Consider the following 20,355-nt stretch of genomic DNA (forward strand, 5'->3'; position numbering starts at 1 on the left):
AGTAACAGCCAAAGCATCGTGCACATTAGGATATCTTAAACGTAATCTTCATGGAACTCCTGCCACTACGCGTAAGCTCGCCTATCAAACATTTGTTCGTCCGCAACTCGAGTACGCATCACCCATTTGGTCACCTCATCAGGCTTATTTAATTAATTTCCTCGAATTGGTTCAAAATCGAGCCGCACGTTTAATTTCCAGGAACTACAACCGTCACTCAAGCGTAACAAACAGTAAATCATCGCTCTCCCTTTCCACATTGCAATCAAGGAGAATAATCCCCCTAATCTGTCTATTCCAAAAGATAGTCTATAGCATCAATCATTCAACGCTGCCTCTTGCGCAACCTTACCGCACCTCACGTCGTTTAAACAACCCTTTATGCTTCCAACGCATTTCTGGTAGAACCGTTGTATTTAATTCATCGGCTTTGCCGCAGGCTATCATTCACTGGAATGGTCTTCCTGAGCACATTGTGAATATCCGTAATCCAGCTAGTCTTAGGGCCGAAGTAACGGCCATTTTTTCTAAATACTGATGCATTGTTAACTATTGTATAATGTTGTGTTTACTTATCAGTGATGGGTACTGACAGTCAATAACCATTGTTTTGCATTGTCATGCTACTTATGCTCCTGACATTACCCCTATCTATGTAATCCCCCCCCCCCCCCTCACATAATGCTCCGATGCTGGAGCCTGTGAGGCAACGTGAATAAATGAATAAATAAATAAATAAAAACTAAATGACTTTTGGCAGCGCTGGTATAAAGAATAAATCTTGACACTGAGAAGCGCGCACAGCAGGTCACAGAAGCTCGACAACTGTTTAAAGAATGATGACCTTGTCATTATTAGAGATAACAAAGTACCTATTACGTTTTGGAAATTAGGTGAAGTTGTTAAAATCTTTAAGGGGAGCGATGGGTACGTCAGAGCATGCAAAGTCCGACTAGCAGACGACACGGAGTTCATGAGACCGGTTCAACTTCTTTGTCCTCTGGCACTGTGCAAGTGACATTGTTGGCTGCAGTGGATGTTGGAAATCATGCTCGCGCGGCGCACCGAAGAAGATGAAAGGAGAGATGAGCTCGCGACCGAGAGAATGCGGATGTTAGGCTTGTTACCTTGAGTTCACCATGTTAGGACGGCTTAGTGCTCTGCGCCAATAAACCCGGCGAAGTCTCTTTTCCCATAGTATCCATTTTGTAACTCTAATGGTCCTCCGGTTATCCATCCTACGCATTACATGCCCTGCTCAGCTCCATTTCTTCCACTTAATTTCAACTAGAATGTCGGCTGTCCCCGTCTGTTCTCTGATCCACACCGCTCTCATCCTGTCTCTTATCGTTAGACCTAACATTTTTCATTCCATAGCTCTTTGTGCGGTCTTTAACTTGTTCTCGAGATTCTTTGTTAACCTCCAAGTTTCTGCCCCTTATGTTAGCACCGGTACAATGCAGTGATTGATCACTTTTCAACGACAGTGGTAAGCTCCCCGTCAGGATTTGGCAATGCCTGCCGTATGCAACTCCCGTACGTGTAGCCATAGGGACAGCAAACCTCGTTCATATGTCTTGGAAGAAAACACGAGAAAACCGTACCAACCGGGAAAAAGTACGATCCACAGTCACTAAAAATTTGTCAGACAGAACTGTACTTGACATCGATGTAATGCGAAGCCTTTTCTGCCTTTTTCACTGTGTGACAACGCAAGAGCCCTGTCCTAGTGGATTAGTTGCAAAACGTTTTGGAAGGGTCGCTTGCTTCGGCCTGATCTGGGAAGCAAGTCCCCTGAAAATAAAAAATTAAAAAATGCGCAAGAACGTGCACTGCTGCAAAACACTCGTGCTGTGTACCGCGTTGCAACTCCAGTGGTAGCTCTGCGTTGGTTCGGTGCCAAAAACGTGTGTAGCGTATGACTGCAACTCCACGTTTAAAACAGAAAGTGGCCAGGGCTTAGTCCGGACTCAGGTGATCCACAAGGTAGCCACCTTTCATTGATGGTGAGCAAATTTATCGAAAAGCCCCTTCGTGGGGCGACACTTCAAAAACGTCACGTAGCTGACAAAATCCTTTTGCAGCGTCTGCCCTCTCTTGCTGGTGGTGGCAGCACGTGCCTGACTTCACGTACCTGTTTAACCCTTTGCGGTCCGAAACTTTTACCCACTTTCCGGCTGTTCTGGTCCGAGACTATTTTGCCAGTTTGTGGCGCCGCTAAGAAAACCACCTGGAAGAAAAACTCACAGGATATTTATTTTTTGTCTTGCATTCTGCAGGCAACTCTTCTACCGATATTTGAGCAGCGTGTGATACGGCTCGAATCATTCTCCTGGGTGCAGGCCAGGGTTGTTACTGCAGGTTTTGCAGAAAAACACAGTTTCCCTCCTCACTCCGTTTATTTTTTGATCGCTACAAGCGGCACAGTCCTTGCTATTCTGGCCTGGGAGCTTGTAGATGAAATAGCTCTTCCCATCTAGCCTTTCCTCGCACTCCTTCCACGCAGACGGGCCTCGCTTTTTGGCTCTAGCCCTCACGTCACCCACCAGCTGTAGGATGAGGTTGCGGCGGTACTGCAGGTGTCGCTCTTCTTTCTCACCATGATTCTGCAGCTGTGTGCGCCTCAAAATAAAGCTATTGACAATGGAAACCCCTAGAAGCTTTCACTAAATGCACCAACGTAAAACGCACGCAATGAAAAAGTGGTCATGCTTCTCAGCGAACCGCGCGAACGTGCTGTTCCGCGCACAAGTGAGAACACTCTGGTGTCCAGAAGCCGTGCTGAACATTGTGCTGCACTCTAATGCAAAGAGAAGTAAACTTCAACAAACAAAGTTTATTTATCCCTCAAGAGATGGCGCATCGTGTATACAAAGAATGCAAATTTAACTCCCGAACCCCCTTGTCGGGCGGTGCCCGACAGCGGACCGCTATGGCCATGTTTCGTTGTCGGGCCCTGCCCGACAACAGATCGCGAAGGGTTGAAGAGACACTAAATGCAAATAATAGGTCTAAATAAAGTGATAGATTAATGCTCAAGATTGTCAAAGGCATCAATATTGTCGCAATTAAAGGAACCTTATCTGCAATTTGTATAGAAGTGCTAAGGTTGCTTCTAATAGTTCCATGTGAGAATCACTAGTCTGCAAGTGATAATTTTGTGTGGAAAATTTGAATGAAGTGTATCACTTGAATGTGCATCACATGGTTACAGGAAGTGCCTCTCTTTTTTAGGGCTATGCAAACTGCATTGACACATTCATTGACGAGAGCCAAATGGTAAGGAGAACAGCCAAATGTTTCGGTGACATGTTTTATTGTGATAGCAATTATATGGACACTCTAAAGCAGATTTCTGCCGTCGTCGTCGCCGTTGCCATCTCCGTGAGGTTCCGTATGACGTCAGTGGAGATGAAATCGTCGCCGCGCGCCGCCGAACGCTGTATGTGCGAGTGAAAGGGCGCGAGGGACGCGCGCTTTCACGGGGAGTGAACCCACGGCGGAGAATAAACGCGCGTTCTGCGCCGTGCTCCCTTAAGGGCTGCAGAAGTAGGCGTCTCTTTCCTCCTTTACAATCACCATATATGTAGAGCAAACGCGCCTTCTTCCGACACGCGAAAGGTCGTGGGCGGGAGGGGGAGGGAAGGGAGGCGACGTTTAGCTGTGGCACCAAGTGCCTATTTATATCAGAGGCTCTGGCAAACGGCGTTGCATGTAGGCTCCCTAGCTCCGGCAACACAACGCCGCACGCATTTTGTGCGAACGCGGGCAAAACGCCGACGGCGTCGACAACAGTTCTGCGTGTTGCCGGTGCTGCTGCATGTCCAAGTTTATACAGCTGATAAAGCTACTATCATTACTCCGTATAGCTCTCTACAAATTTGCTATCGCAATTGATGGTTCGCCTTTCAGGTGAAACTGCGACAACTTTTTAACCATGCTGCGTCTTTGTTAATCCCGCAGGGTGCATTCATGAAGAAGGATATGTTCTCTGACATAGTGCCACTTTGCGAGCGCAGTGAGCAAGTGATTGAAGAGGTCTTTACAAATCCGGAACAAGTGATGTGCAAGTTTGTGTCGAACATCTACAATGGGAAGCTGCAGGTTGTGTGAAGAGTCTTGCATGTTCTGAGCTATATCTTGCCTCCCATTGCATTTCACACTGTTGACACTTGGGCTTTTATAAAGAAGCCATGCACAGTTACGCATGCTTTAGTGTGTTGCAGTGCTGCATAAACGTGTGTGAGCATGTGTGTGCATGGGTGTCCAAAAACGTTTGGGAGGCAGTAAGAGAAGCTCTTCTGGTTTTCTTTTTTCCAGGAGTACATTCAGTCGAACCTGAGTGACCGCACTGACCCAGAGAGATACCTTAGGACTCTGTACGAGCTTTACTCAAAGTACGTAATATTCACTTTCTCTCATACTAATCTCACTCATTGGATGGTGCCTCTTGAGTACATGCTGGACTGTGCACAGAGCAACTGTTGGTGCTTCTCTTACATATATGTACTTGTCAGTCTAGCTCACAAGGGTCATTCTAGTTTTGCAGTCTACCTTGAACATGCTATTCAGCACAACTTCCACTTCTTGTTTCAGGGCATAATGTGCTTACTGTTAGCATAAAAATTTTACTTGCAGTCTGATATATATACAGTAGACTCCTGTTAAGACAAACTCAAAAGGTTTGTGAGAATGTGTTCATTGTATCAGGAGCTTGTCTTACCAGAAGTAATCCACAAAACTTTAAATGTGTTATTCATGAGACGTCCAAATATCCACAACGCAGAATTATAATTAAGACAGCCTTAATACTAAAACACAGATGTGAAAAGAGACATTTGTTGGATTTATATAGTATAAGGCTTTGCTTTTGCACTCTTGAGTAATTGTTGCTTGCCAGCACTGTCACCAGTGCCAACTGTGCAAGCACACTGTGACAAAAACTTGCATTTCACTTAGCTTTCTAATAAAATTCTTCAGTGTCCGTATAGTATCTAAAATAAAAATAGATTCAGGGCATCGTCAATGGCATCATATGAGAACACCTCTGGGTGGTGTCCTCACAATAATTATCAGCCTTGCAGACGCACCTCGAGAACGTCCTCGGTTTTTGGTGTCAGCTCTGCAGGTTTCCACTTCATCGTCAACGCTGGTGTAGCTGTTAAAGTCAAGTCCACAGAAACACCATTCGCTTCTCATTAGCAGAGTCACCTTATAAGTCTGCCCATCCGGGCTAATGGGAAACTAATGATATGTTCAAACACCATTCTTCATATGCAAAAAGTCAGGTTGGCCGAGTTTTTCTTAAACCTTTTGAGTTTTGCTTTTTCCTCAGATATTATAAAACGAGCACAGTGACTTATTTTCGGTTATTCAGAAGTGAAAAAATGGTATGAATAGTGGCAAATGCACTCTTAGTGTGGGCCTCACATTCTTATCCTTGTTTTCCAACTCCTACCTAGTTTGGTTCTGATGTGCACGCTTCTGCGATAGTGCCACTTCTGTCCGGGTAAAAAAAAAAAAAAAAAAAACGCGGCACACCTTGCTTTAAATGTACAATAGATGGCAGAAACACGCTAGAGTGGTCGTTGCACTACGGCGTGAATATTTGAACGGAGGCTGCGGTAGGAGGGCATAAAGTCCTGGAGCCACTCTCCGATCAGCGGATGCGTGCTCCGCACAGCGCAGCAATGCCCATGAAGGGGCATGTTCCACAGCGCACTAACAAGAAACCAGACTGAGCAAACCCACATTGATGAGAAAATATGCTTCTAGAACTGTAACTGTTAATGGAACTACCTCAGAGCATGCCAACTTCGTGTTTATGCGCACATCCAATTGGAGAGAGTGGAGGACCTACCAGTGGCGTCAGTGGCAATAAAAGAGGTAATGGGAGTCTACTGTACCTGTCATCACCAGTTATAATGTATTTGCATACAACATACTTTTGGGCATAACACATCATACTTCTCACTTAGTCTGGTCTGCAATAAATTCCACTTGTAACAGACCGGGCTGTAACAAACAAAATTTTGGGGAAATTTTGTCTAGATGAGGCTTATGGGCAACAAGCACTGAAACTTCTCGTGCCAACAGCAGTGCCTTGCTACACAGCCTAGCGGGCTCAGGGCACTGTTTCCAGTAAGACATGCTGCGATTTCACGTTACCAAATTCAGCGCTCATTTTGAGGCCCAAGTGTCCAGTGTCTAGTCTGATTGGGCACAGGCACGCTAGAATGTAGGTGCACTTGTATTCCTTGGAAGGTGCAGGGCCATGGACAGAGCTTAGCTGGAAGCTGCTGATACAGGCGCACATCTGTCATGGGGCAAGATGTTCCATCATTTTTTTGGCTTCTCTAGCGAATAGTGCCAGCATATTTTAATAGTTACACACTCACAGCGTTGTTGCGCCTCCTGGCCAGCAATGGCTTCTTATACAGTCAACTCTCGTTGCAACGGACCCTCATAATCCGGCAGAAAATGTCCGTTTTATCCGAAGTCTGTAATATCTGAAATGCCTCACTTCCGAAACTTTGGTCACAATGTCTAACAAAATTATTGCAAAGAGTGAATGACGAATGTCCAAAGTAAAAAAATGCAGTTTCGCCCGAAAGGTGCAGCATCGAAAGGCGAAGCATCGATTGCAATAGCAAATTAATGGACAGTTATATAAAGTAAGGATAGTAGTTTTATCAGTAGTATAAAATTGTAAACATTCACTTATTAACTAAATTAGCCAGCACGGTGTCACGCGCACAGGTAAACATGAATACATCTCGCTCGATTACCGCGGAAATTCGCTGTTAAAACGCTGCAATCAGGAAGCGTGGCAGCAGCAGCGAGCGAACTGACTTATGTGCTATCTTTCACTTCAACACAAACTAACCATCGAAAGCCTAACCATCGAAAGCACAGCTCGTATGAAGCTACTATCTCCACACTGAGCGCACTTTGTCCTTTGAAGATAAGATCGCTTTCAAGATACGGCACCTGCGCGGCTGCGCCGTAAGCAGCAGCTGCTGGAGTAGAACCCCCCTCCCTCTTCCCCCCCCCCCCCCCCCCCCGTTCCTCGCGCGTGAAAGAGTGAAAGAGACGACACGCTTCCTCCCCGCGATCGTCGGCTGACCCTCTCAAGTCTGTTGTCAGCTCGTGTTAACACAGCAAAGTAAGCTTTATACGCCTGAGCTTGAAAAAAATTGTCGCTAATTTCGTCCGCTGTAATCAATAGTCCGTTGTAGCGCGGTCCATTAAAAGTGAACTTCCTTGCATTAATAAAATTGGTAGAGCAAACTAAGATTGAAATATGGTTCGTTATATCCGAAAGTCTGTTGTACGTGGGTCCGTTGTAACAAGCATACTTTGATGTACAACATACTTTGATGTGGTGATGTGCTGCATGCAAATTTTTCTGCCCACTTGCAGAACGTGCTGAAATACACTTTCTGTTTTGGAATGAACGCACCACTGGCAAGCTTCCCGTAACAGCTTGTCATGCAGTGCCCTGACTACTGACAGTGACTTTTAGGCATGACCACGCAATCAGCTTCCCACCGCCCACTGCTGTAGGCTTAGTACCGAGCAGTTAATGAGGGCGCCACTAGGCCTAGCCTGCATTGCTTCAAAACCTTTGCAGATGGCACTTAAGAGCAACTGCTGGCAGTCGCAAAATGTATAATTTTAAGAACACTTCACCTTCTCATGGCAACAGACTGCTATTCACAACAGATAGACTACAAAACGTGTGATGTGGTTGAACCGTCTCTCAGTGCAGCAGTGTTATGAATGAACTTCGAAATGAGCTTAACTGCCTCACATCACAGCTCCCATTCGTGCTATAGCTTTGACAGTGGTAGCCACTGATGCTTAGTATACTACTTGAGGTCACATAGCTGCTGGGTACCGCATGAAGCCTACATGTGCTGAACTATCTTCCAGCTGCATATACTCCTGCATTTTAACCACCACAGGAATAAAAAGCCACAGTACTACTGAACAAATGTTCTTTCATGTCCATCATGCGGCCGAGTTGTGCACTCAATACTACGTCAGTTTCTTCAGTGGCAACGAGGATGGGACTTCCCTGTTGATAGAGAATGTTGGGTAGTGGAGCGCAAGGAAGGAAATATGACATCCCACCCACTGTCATTTGATGAAACAGTAAGCAGCTGAAGCACATACTGAGTTCATTTAGAAGTCTATTTTAAGCGGCATAAGGTCGCAGACATAAGTAAGTGTCAGGCTTCAACGGTGTCTTCACCGAGCGATGGTGTTGTGAGCCTGCTTGAAAGACTCTGCAAGTCAACTGCTATCAACAGTTTGCCGTCGACTACTTTGAAGAGCACTTTAAACCATAAGCCAATGGAATTTCTTCAAGGTGCACATTTTTCATGCTCAAGCAAAATGATGGTTGTGGTTGTGGCAAAATTGCTGTTTTTCATGAGATGTCTTCAACATCTCTCAAGAAACTGAAATTTTATAGATATGCTAGATGACATGCTGCAGGACCTCATCATTTGCAGCTTCAAGGATGAGGAAGCTTGCCGTTTGTTGCTGGTGCACCAGGAGCTCATTTGAAAGAACCTGAAGAATTCTGTGGTGTCCAAGAATGCAAACCGAAGTGTCAGGGAGATGCAGAAAGTTGAGAAAACGTATCCACCGGATGGAAGCACCGATGGAATCTGGAAGCTCTTCAAGAACTGGGGATCTTGTGGTCAAAGCTAGGGTAAGATAAGACAGGAGCGCTGACTCCGCTCGTCTGGAAGGGACACATTCTGAAACGCTGGTTCCTGCTTCACAGCGTGTTCGCCAGATGGCACTATGGATGAGGAAAAACTGTGGAGCGGTGAGGCGGGCCCAGCAAACCAAAGCAGCAGAGGCGCGGGCAGGTCAAGCAAAAAAAAAAAAAAAAAATCAGGTCTGTAGGTCTCTTCGTCATTGCTGCAGTTGCTATAGCAACGGCACCTGCTTGCCTATCCATTTTGTCGTCTGCTCCACTCATGCCCTGATGCCTGTAGCGCGCATAGCTTGCATTGCTCTTGTGGTTCACGGAGTGACGTTAGCAGGAGAAACTAGTCATGTATCATTTTATTTCATTTATTTTGTACAAGCCAAATGCAGGGCATTTGTCAGGTGGGCCACATGGAACTATACAAGGCACAGGAACAGAACATAAACAAATGACGGAATCTAAGACTGAAAGAAAACTAGGCAAATGGTAAAGAGATATAACGGCAGCTCGTGCGGTCTCAAGCAATGACAGATGAAAGCGAAAAGAAGCTTTTAATGCAAAGGTGACGTTTATCACTCTTTTTATCTGAGCACGCACCAAGTGCTAAGATGCTTCGCTTGCTTCTTTTTTTCTCGCGATGCTTTTCGTGTCGCCCGGTTCTCATGCGAGTAAAATTGCCGCATTCTCATTAAAACATAATAATTGGGAATTCCTGCCAGTGTTTCCCACTTATGGATTTCACAAGGGAAGCTCAGATTATGTGTCTCCATAACTGGGGGATCTTCTCTAAGAAAAGGCTGAGAACTTACATTACGGCACGTCTTTGGACAAGGAAAGGCACCTGCACTGTGTGTAGTTATAAACAAATTGAGCTCCTGCCGTCCTTCTGCATTGGTGTCTTCTGGTTCCTCCTGGCATTCAGCATCATTGAGCTACGCCAGGCTTCCCTAAAAAAAAATTGAAGGAACGGCTCCGCTTCGAAGTCAAGGCACTTTCTTTACATCCTAGTAGGACATCACCTTTGTGCTCGCTGAAGTAACTATCAAAAATAAGGTGCTTCTCAAAGTGTCGCGCACATATTTTGTCCATTGCTTTAAGCGCTCGCTTACTTTCAGGAATTTTTTTGTCGCCACTGGTGCAGTAGCTGAATATCAGATGGCGCCGTCTCGAGTACTTTGCCATGCCCAGATTTACAGCCAGGAACACAACACTGTCCTGTTGCTCAGTCTCTTCACGCACAAGTATTAAGATACCTTGTTCCGTCAGGCATGAATAAACATACTGCAGACATGGTAAACAAAGCGAGGAAGACGAAAACTTCGCACCTTCGCTTCCGCGCAGACGTTGAGGAGTGAAAAACAAGTACTTCTGTCGTGTCTTTTTGTACAGCATCATTTATCATCTGTTTCCTCTAAAGACATGTAAAAATGTTTCGCATACGTGCATAAAAGCGGTGCCGTGCGTTTATTTGCACCTTCATTATTTCTGCGCACATATTTCTTTTTGTTTGATTGCTGTCACATTGAGACAGCCGAGGGCCCACATTTCTAGCAGACGACAAGCTCTGCACATGCCGCCCTGCCCGTTCCATGCAGCAGGCGCCGCCGGTCTCCGCCAATCAGCGCATGCATGGAAGCGAGCGCCTCGACAGATGGTGCTATGCGATAACATTAGTTGGCTGGCAGCAGAAGGGAAGGAGAAAGCACTCGCGAAATCGTTAAGAGGAGAGGAGAGAGAGAGCAAAGGCATGAGCTAGACCATAGCCTCCTATATACAGTAAAAGCTCGATGATACGATCACGGCTAATACGAATTTCCGGATGATACGAATTTTTCTGTGGTCCCGGCCGAGCCCCATTACTTTGCAACGTGCTAGAGAACGGTTGTTACGAATCGATTTTCAGCCTGCGTTGGTTGATACAAATGAACGCCGCCCCACCGACGGCCGCGAAAGAGAACAGCGCGCAGTCAAGCGCTTTCTCTCCTTCTCTTTTGGTGCGAAGGCGCGGCGCCGGACAGCGCGGACTCCGCGACTGGGCGCGAAGTGACCGGACCCGCGGCCATAGCGTACGGCAATGAAGACACAGTAGCCGCTGTGAGGGGCGTAAGCATACTGGCCGCACAGGTCATGCGCTCTGCTTTTTATCGTACCTCGCGCGCCCCCTGGTGGTGTCAGTTACCACACTTCCTCCCCCCTTAACACAACAGGTTAACAGCATGTAAGTAGTTACAGTTCAAGGAGAAAACCGCAACACCAGACGGCGTTCCCTAGTGCTCCGATGAAGCAGAGGTGTGGAAGGAGGCGGGGAGCAATCGTTGCGTGTTGATGTTGTGGTGTCACTGGCCTCCAGTTGACGGGGTTCGCCAGATGGTAGCAGTTGACCCTCCAAGCTTGTCGATGCTTCGGGTAACCCACTGTCAGTTGGACCTTCGGTCAACTGTGGTTCCGAGCGTGCGGTAGAGGGGCTGGAGCACCGACGGTTGTGCTGGTCGGGCATCGACTGTGGCCTTACATGGTCGAGATGCCGGGTCCATTGTCGCCCATCATCCAATTGTAGCTCCACCTGTGAATTGTGTTGCCTGGTGACTACAGCGGGAATCCAGCTCGGACCTGGCCGAAAATTTCTGGTGAATACTCTGTCTCCTGGTTGTGCTGGCACCCTCGGTTTCGCTCTTTGATCGTACTCCATCTTCTGAGCGAGTTGTTTTTGGATGACTGTTTTCCTCAGGTCCGGCCGCAGCAGATCCAATGCAGTCCTGAGCCTCCATCCCATCAACAGCTCGGATGGGCAACACCCGGTGACCTCGTGGGGTGTCGATCTATATGATAACAGTATTCGTGCAATTTGTGCACGAAGGTCCCCTGGGCCAACTTTCTGTAGTTTTACTTTCATAGTTTGAACGGCTCTCTCCGCCGCACCATTAGAAGCAGGGTGATAGGGCAGTACTAGCATTCTCTTCACGCCGTTCTTCTTCAAGAATGTCTCGTACGCTTCACTCGCGAATGCGGGTCCATTGTCCGATACCACCATGTCTGGGAGGCCCTGATTCGCAAACATGACCCGCATGCACGCAATTGTACATTCCGCCGAGGGTGATGAAACGGGAAAAACTTCAATCCATTTTGAGAATGCATCAATTGCAATAAAAATAGGAATTCCGGTAAGGTCCCGCATAGTCCACGTGGATCCTTGACCAGGCCCTGTCTGGGAACGGCCACGGCATCATAGGCACTGGTCTCAATGGTCTCTGCTGTTGTTGGCAAGCGAAGCACTCTTGAACCGTGGTTACGATGTCGCTGTCTAACGACGGCCATCACACATGACTTCGGGCGATGGCTTTCATTTTCGTGACCCCAGGGTGGCTCTCGTGTAGCAACTTGAGGACTTCTCTTTGGAGGCTGGAGGGTACCACAACACGGTTTCCCCAGAGCACACAGTTCTGATGCACACTCAACTCATTGAATCGGGACACGTATGGCCCCCCCTCTGCTGACAAGTCTTGAACATGGCCCGACCATAAATCCTGTAGCACTCTTGACAACAGCGGATCTCTTGCAGTGGCTTCTGCAACCACCTTTGATGAAAGGACACGGGGATAGGCACCTTCAAGCATGAATACCTCCGCAGGCGCCCCTGGAGAGCATTCAGTTGTTGGCAAGGGAAGTCTACTCAACCCATCTGCATGGGCTATCAGGCCTCCAGGCCTATAGCTCTTCTCCAGTAGGCTCTCTCTGTGCCAGGACTGCCCCCAGGCCATGAGGGGAAGCATCAGTGATCAACACCGTAGGTTTGGAAGGGTCATAATGGGCCAAGACACTGGCGGATGCGAGCAGCTCCTTGCTTTTCATGAATGCACATTGCTTAACTGCCGTCCAGCGCCACCTTGCTCCAGTGGTAAGCAAGCTGTTCAATGGCTGCAGTACATCTGACAGGTTGGGGAGAAACTTTCTATAGAAATTCACCAAACCCAAATAGCTTTGCAATTCTTTTACATCTCGGGGTTTGGGAGCATTCCCTACTGCTTCAGTCTTGGCGGGATCTGGATGTAGCCCAGCAGCACTTATTATGTGGCCTAAGTACTGGACCTTAGGTAACAAAAACTTGCATTTTGCAAGTTTCAGCTTCAAGCCCACCTCTTGCAAGCGCTCCAGTACCTTGCAGACGTTTGCCCAATGTTAATCGTCATTAGCGCCTGTTACCAAGATGTCATCGAAGTTAACTGCGATATGATCAAGACCTCCCAGGAGGTTTTCCATTTCTCGTTGAAATATAGCCGGGGCGGAAGCAACCCCGAATGGCAGCCTCGTGTATTGAAACAAGCCCTTGGGGGTATTGACAGTGACGAACTCCTGTGACTGTTCTTCCAGCTCGATCTGCTGGTAGGCATCCTTTAGGTCTAGCTTTGTGAACCTTACTCCTCCCTGGAGCTTTGTGAACAATTCCTCTGTGCGTGGCACCGGATACGTTTCCACAAGTGCTATGGGATTTACAGTCAACTTGAAATCGCCGCATATACGCAACTGCCCATCTTGTTTTAGCACTGGAACGACAGGTGCTGCCCATCTAGCAGTCTTCACTGGTTGGACCACGCCTTGGTGGAGCAGTCTCTGCAACGACTCCTCAAACTTGTCTTTCAAAGCAAAGGGCATCCGCCGGGGCTTCAAGAATCTGGGTTTGGCGTCTGGCGGCACCAAGATGCGAGCCTTAACTCCACGGAACGTGCCTAAACCATCTGAAAACACCTCTTGAAAACGGTCCACAGCTTCTTCTGCAGACGACACGGACAAAATAAATTCCGGCTTGCTGATTCCCAACTGGAATTCCTTCATCCAGCTCCTACCAAACAATGCTGGGCACTGCCCCTTTACCACAAACAGAGGTAGCTGTCTCTCCTCCTCCCCAAGCTTTACAGCGTCCGCAAACTTCCCGGCGACTGGTCGCGTGTCTCCGCAAAAACTCCTCAGCTGTACGTCGGATCGTTCCAAGGCGGCCGATGGGAACAGTTGCGTGAACTTTGTTTCGCTTATGGTTGAGACACTGGCGCCCGTATCAAGTTCCATCTCTAGTGGCACGCCGTTAATGATAACCGCAATGCGCATAGGTGCCGGCCCGGCCGCCTCAAGTGCCCAAAGGTCGTACGCTTCCGGCGTTTCACTCGCTCCGGTTGCCCCAAGCACTTCATCCACGGTGTTCACGCGCCTCGAATCTGCGCGCCGCGCCTGTCTGTTTACTAGCTCGCTATCACTTTTGCACACTCTTGCCAGATGCCCTTGCCGCCCGCATTTGTAGCAAACTGAGTTGACGTGTTGGCACTGGCGCGCTTGATGGTTACCGCCGCAGCGGAAACACCCGCGTTCACGACGGCCAGGGTGCACTACGTTTGTTGCCACCATGGCAGTTTCGACTGTACATTGGGCTGGCTCCGACTGTAGCGTTGGGTGAGCGCTTAGCGTATGGGAATCCTTGCGAGCAGCCTCGATGGCCCGTACCATACTCATTGCGGTTTCCAGGTTTAAATCGGCTGTTTCCAGTAACCGCGTTTGCATTGACACATCGCCAATGCCACTGACGATTTGATCTCGTAGCATGCGTTCTCGGAATGACTCAAATTTGCAGTCGTCGGCCAGTCGCTTTAACGATGCGAAGTACTCGTTCACCGCCTCTCCGTCCCGCCTATGTCGTGAGAAGAACTTGAAACTTGCTACCACTTCCGACACCTTTGGCGCGAAGTGGTTGTTGAGGGCTTCAAAAATTGCCGCTAAGTTCACTGCGGCAGGTTTCTTAGGGGCCAGTAGGCTTCGCAGCAAGGAATACGTCGCGGCCCCGCAACACGTTAGAAATACGGCCGTCTTCTTACCGTCTGGCACGTCGTTCACCGTTAGGAATAGTTCCACCCGCTCTCGGTACTCGGTCCAGTCCGCAGTGTCCGCGTTGAACTCGTCTACCTTCCCGATGACCGGCATGCTTGTTCTTGCGTCACCGTTGTCGTTTACTTGAAGCATTTTCCCTCGTCGCCAGTTGTAGTGACCGGACCCGCGGCCATAGCGCACGGCAATGAAGGCACAGTAGCCGCTGTGAGGGGCGTAGGCATACTGGCCGCACAGGTCATGCGCTCTGCTTTTTATTGTACCTCGCGCGCCCCCTGGTGGTGTCAGTTACCACAGACCGTTAGCCGGCGTGGGCAGTTTCGTGGCCCGCGCTTGCTATGTGCTTGCGCGCCGCGATATTTCACGACTCGCACCATTCGTAAATCGTGCTATGGTGCACAAATACTTCAAAAATACGTCCTTTTAATTCGAACAAATTTTCGGGCCCCTTCGAGTTCGAATTATCGAGATTCGACAGTAGTTTTAATTGTTTCGATGATACGAATTTCGGCTAATACGAATATTTTTCGTGACCCCGTGAGATTCGTATCATCGAGCTTTTACTGTACTTTCTGTGCCCTCGCAATCACTCCGGGAGTGCCGTTCAACCTCCTTGCTGGACCTCCTCGCAGGTTGCCCGCTAGGGGCGCTGCTACCCCAGAACTACCAGAATAGTTCGCTAGCCGCCGTGCATGGTTAAAGGCGGGCGACGACTGCCAGCACTGTTGTTTTGTGTGTCGTCTATATGGCTGCAAAGTACACATTGCACGTGTCTGTGCATGCGTGGCTTAGAGTTGCTGTTTTTTATGTGATTCCTTTAAAAACACTTCGCTGGGCTGCTTATGCAAAACAAAAATATTGGGGGGAGCAGAGATTACAAGTCCAATACTCACTGGTCGTGCACTTTTATGAAGAAACGAGGTTGACAATCAAATGTATAATTTCTTTCTATTTGCTCACTCTGTCGCTAAAAAATGCACACAGATGCTCATTGGTGTGCTGTCGTTTGCAGAGATGGCTTGAAGCCAAGAAAGCTCGAATGTTGCGTTCATTACTAAAACTTTGGAAAATGGCTACTCCATTCAAAAAGATATGAATGACAGGCCATTTAATGTATTACTTCAGACTAGGAAAAATCTTTTTTAGTGTGCTAAATGGTAGGAAGGAAGAAGGCAATGGGATTATGTAGGCTAATGTATGTATGCTAATATATTGTTACAACGCTGGGAACAAGGTGGAAGAAGAAGGGCACGAGCTGGTGTCGGAAGACAACGTTAGGGACTTGCCTGCACTGCCTGTCTCTTGTAATATCAGCTGTAATTTCACTGTTACTTTAATCCTTGTGTCACATTTTGGTGGAGGTGCGGGGTACATCTCATGCGAGGCGGAGCTCCGAAGCGGACGTAACCTGGCCGTTACCACCATGCCGACTGATGAAGCGGCTACAACAACAGCGACCACAACGGTGCCCACCATGCCAGCTGTCATCTTGGCTCAGCCCCGTGACCCTGGCATGTTTACGGGGACCGACAACCTGGACGTTGAAGATTGGCTCCGGCTGTACGAGCGTGTCAGCGAAAGTAACAGGTGGGATCAGAAAGTTATGTTAGCCAATCTGATCTACTACTTGAAAGGCATGGCAAGGGTCTGGTTTCAGACGCACGAAGAGGAGCTAACGAGTCGGGAGCAATGCAAGAAAAAGCTCTGCGACCTTTTCCGGAGGACAGTTGGGCGACAACGAGCCGCGAAGAGGGAACTCTGAACTCGCTCCCAGACGTCAACCGTGTCATACGTGACGTATATTCAGGATGTTCTTGCCCTTTGCCGCAAGGTGGACGAGCAAATGCCGGAAGATGAAAAGGTGAACCATGTGCTGAAGGGCATAGCTGACGATGCCTTTAACCTGCTCGTGTACAAGAACTGCACCAGCATCGACGACATCATAAGTGAATGCAGACATTTCGAAGAAGCTAAAGGCCGTCGAATTGTCCATCAGTATACCCGTCTTCCAAATACAGCCGCTACATCATCGTGCGAAGACCATTCCGAGCCTCAGCCAACCACATCCGAAAGCATTGTGCGCATTGTTCACCGAGAGATAGAGGCCGCATCGCCGGTGAACTCCCAGACGTATGCCCCGAACGATTTTCGACCGACGGTTTCCCTAATCCAGTCTGTCGTTTGCGAAGAACTGGCGAACCTTGGTGTTCCCTCCATTTGCCCCATCAACCGATCCGACGCCTTTAGTTACTACTGTTCTGGCTCTGCGGAACCAGTACCTCTCGCGGCCCTATCGTAACCCAATGGAATGGCGAACACCAGATGACAGGCCTATTTGCTTCAACTGCCGATGTATTGGCCATATTTCTCGTCACTGCCACAACACCTGGACACGCTCATTTCGAGCTGCATTCCAACCAGACCATCGCTCACCAGGTAGTCGCCCTCCGCCGGAAGAACCCACAGAGCCTTACCACCGTGCTGAGGCGTCGCCACCTACACGGCAGAATCGTTCGCCTTCTCCTCGACGGCCCCTGCCTCGTCCAGCTACTCTTCGCCATTCTCCGTCGCCCATGTATCGGCGCAGATCAGAAAACTGACCGGTGCAGCTTCGAGGGGTGACGCTGCTACATCGACCCGGACTGAAATTCCGCTGCTGACCCTGCCGACGGATAGAAATTTACTTCAGGTGTATGTGGATGGTGTCCTTGTAACGGCTTTAATTGATACTGGCGCGCACATCTCTGTCATGAGTGACCATCTTCGTTGACGCCTTACTAAAGTCATAACACCTGCTGCGTCCTGTGTTGTGCAGGTCGCCGACGGCAGAATGCCGGCCATCATAGGAATGTGCGCTGCTCGTGTCAGTGTCGCCGGCCGTCAGACCTCTGTTCCTTTCACTATTCTGGAAGACTGTCCCCACGACGTTATTTTGGGTCTCGATTTTCTATCAGCGCATTCGGCGTTGATTGATTGCTCCACGGGACTTGTTCAGCTCGATTTTCCCTGCTCTTCTGACCCTGAATAGTTTCCAGCAGATTGTGTTCAACCGAGCACATTCGTCTTGCCCCCCAAGCTACGCTGTGCATCGTTCTTTCTCCCTCCCCACCTGTGCCTGACAGCGATTACATCGTCTCTCCTATTTCGGACGTCCCCCTGACCCATAACATTGTGCTTCCTCACACTGTCATCAATGTTACGAACAATTCTACGTGCCTGCCTATTCTAAACTTCCGACCATACAGCCACGTTCTACCGCAAGACATCGCTTTAGGCACGCTGTCATCTTGCGAAGACTACCACCTCTCGGCCTTGACGACTGAAATGTCGTCTCAAGGTGCTTCATCGCCTTCTTCACTAACTACCTTACCCGACGTCTCCAACATGATTTCTCCTGATCTTGCGCCTCAGCACGCTGACCAGTTACGTCGTTTGCTCGCCTCATTCAGCGACATTTTTTACTTGGATGGTCACCCTTTAGGTCAGACTTCCATTGCGAAACACATCATTGACACTGGCGACACCCATCCGATACACTGGAGACCATATCGGGTGTCCTTGCATGAGCGACAAGATGTTCAAACGGAAGTCGAAAAGATGCTTTCTCGGGGAATAATTGAGCCGTTTTCAAGCCCGTGGGCGTCCCCTGTAGTCCCTAGTTAAAAAGAAGGACACCACCTGGCGTTTCTGCGTGGACTACCGGCACTTGAACAATATAACAAAAAAAGATGTTTATCCTCTCCTCCGCATCGATGACGCGCTGGACTGCCTTCACGGTGCGAAATATTTTCCTTCCATCGACCTTTGGTCCGGCTACTGGCAGATTGCTGTAGACGACATGGACCGCGAGAAGACAGCGTTTGTAATACCGGATGGCCTATACCAGTTCAAAGTCGTGCCTTTCGGCTTGTGTAATGCCCCAGCCACGTTCGAACGTATGATGGACGCACTTCTGCATGGACTCAAGTGGTCCATCTGTCTTTGTTACCTAGATAACGTCATCGTTTTCGCTCCTACGTTTGCCACACACCTCGAGCGCCTTTCATTAGTTGTTTCTGTATTTCAAAATGCTGGCCTCCAGCTTAATTCATCTAAGTGTCACTTCGGTCACCACCAAATCACAATCCTTGGCCATCTTATCTTGTTGACTCATCTGGCATGCGCCCAGACCCAGATAAAGTGCGGGCTGTGCAGAATTTTTCCGTACCGACCAGCGCCAAGGATGTACGGAGCTTTGTAGGCCTGTGTTCTTACTTCCGCCGCTTTGTTTGCAACTTTGCGGAAATCGCCCGATCTTTTACTGCGCTTGTGAAAGCTGATGCTTCATTTTCCTGGGGCCCTGAAGAAGTGACCGCCTTCTCGAAGCTCATCTCCCTGTTGACATCTCCACCTATTATGGCGCACTCTGACTCGTCTGCGCCTACGGAAGTCCGCAATGACGCCAGTGGTCATGGAATCGGCGCCATTTTGTCTCAGCGTCAGCGAGGGAATGACCGTGTGATTGCATACGCAAGTCGTTTGCTTTCTGCTGCTGAACGCAACTATTCTATCACCGAGCGAGAGTGCCTTGCACTTGTCTGGGCCGTCGCGAAATTTCGTCTATACTTATACGGTCGGCCATTTACAGTTGCTACCGACCACCACGCGCTGTGCTGGCTCTCTTCCCTGAAGGACCCTACAGGACGCCTCGGTTGCTGGGCATTGCGACTTCAGGAGTACCCGTACACCGTGGCCTACAAGTCGGGTCGTTTACACAAAGATGCAGACTGTCTGTCACGTCATCCTGTTGACCTTCCGGATATTTTTGCGACTGACACTCCTGCTCCTGTTCCCTCACTCTCTGCATTCGCTGACCTCGCCATGGAGCAGCGCCGTGACCCCTGCATACGTGACGTCATGGACAAGCTCGCGTCTGCGCCGTCCGACCCCTCCCTTCGATTGTTTCTCCTCTAGGACGGCACGTTGTATCGGCGCAGCATGCACCCTAGTGGTCCTGAGCTGCTGTTTGTCGTTCCCCGCCATCTGCGTGCCACCACTCTCTCAGTTACATGATGTACCCACGGCTGGTCACATTGGCGTCTCTCGCACATATGATCGTGTACGACGCCAGTTCTTTTGGCCCGGTCTATACCGATCCGTCAACCGCTACGTTGCTTCTTGTGAGTAATGTCAGCGCTGGAAAAAGCCACCTCTACTCCCTGCTGGTCGCCTTCAACCTATCGACGTGCCATCCGATCCGTTCTTTCGTGTTGGGTTAGACCTGCTTGGACCTTTCCCTATATCTGCTTCCGGCAACAAGTGGATTGCTGTCGCTACCGACTATGCAACTCGGTACGCGATCACCAAAGCTCTTCCAACATCCTGCGCGACCGATGTCGCTGAGTTTCTTTTGCACGATATCATCCTTCATCACGGCACTCCTCGTCAACTTCTTACAGACCGCGGCCGGTATTTCCTCTCCCGAGTTGTGGACGACCTACTCCGTTCCTGCGCCACCAAGCACAAGCTCACTACTGCCTACCATCCGCAGACGAACGGCCTTACTGAGCGCCTTAATCGCACCATCACCGACATGCTATTAATGTACGTTTCCAATGACCACCATGACTGGGACAATGCTCTCCCCTTCGTCACATTCGCGTACAATTCGTCGCGTCACGACACAGCTGGTTACTCACCACTTTATCTATTATACGGCCGCGACCCCGTATTGCCTTTCGACACTGTCCTGCCCATCGCTCAGGATTCTATGTTGGAAT

General features: G+C 49.0%; 1 protein-coding gene across 1 annotated transcript in view; it reads left to right on the forward strand.

Moving 5' to 3' along the window:
* Positions 1-20,355, forward strand: part of LOC119464428 (exocyst complex component 5-like) — a 223,009-nt gene that overhangs the window by 86,891 nt on the left and 115,763 nt on the right. The window contains exons 6-8 of the mRNA XM_037725388.2: positions 3,235-3,279; positions 3,964-4,104; positions 4,321-4,397. Of these exons, the coding sequence (XP_037581316.1) occupies positions 3,235-3,279; positions 3,964-4,104; positions 4,321-4,397 (263 nt within the window). The remainder of the gene's footprint in view (positions 1-3,234; positions 3,280-3,963; positions 4,105-4,320; positions 4,398-20,355) is intronic.

This window comes from Dermacentor silvarum, chromosome 9 (genome assembly GCF_013339745.2).
Source record: "Dermacentor silvarum isolate Dsil-2018 chromosome 9, BIME_Dsil_1.4, whole genome shotgun sequence".
Classification (NCBI taxonomy): Eukaryota; Metazoa; Arthropoda; class Arachnida; order Ixodida; family Ixodidae; genus Dermacentor; species Dermacentor silvarum.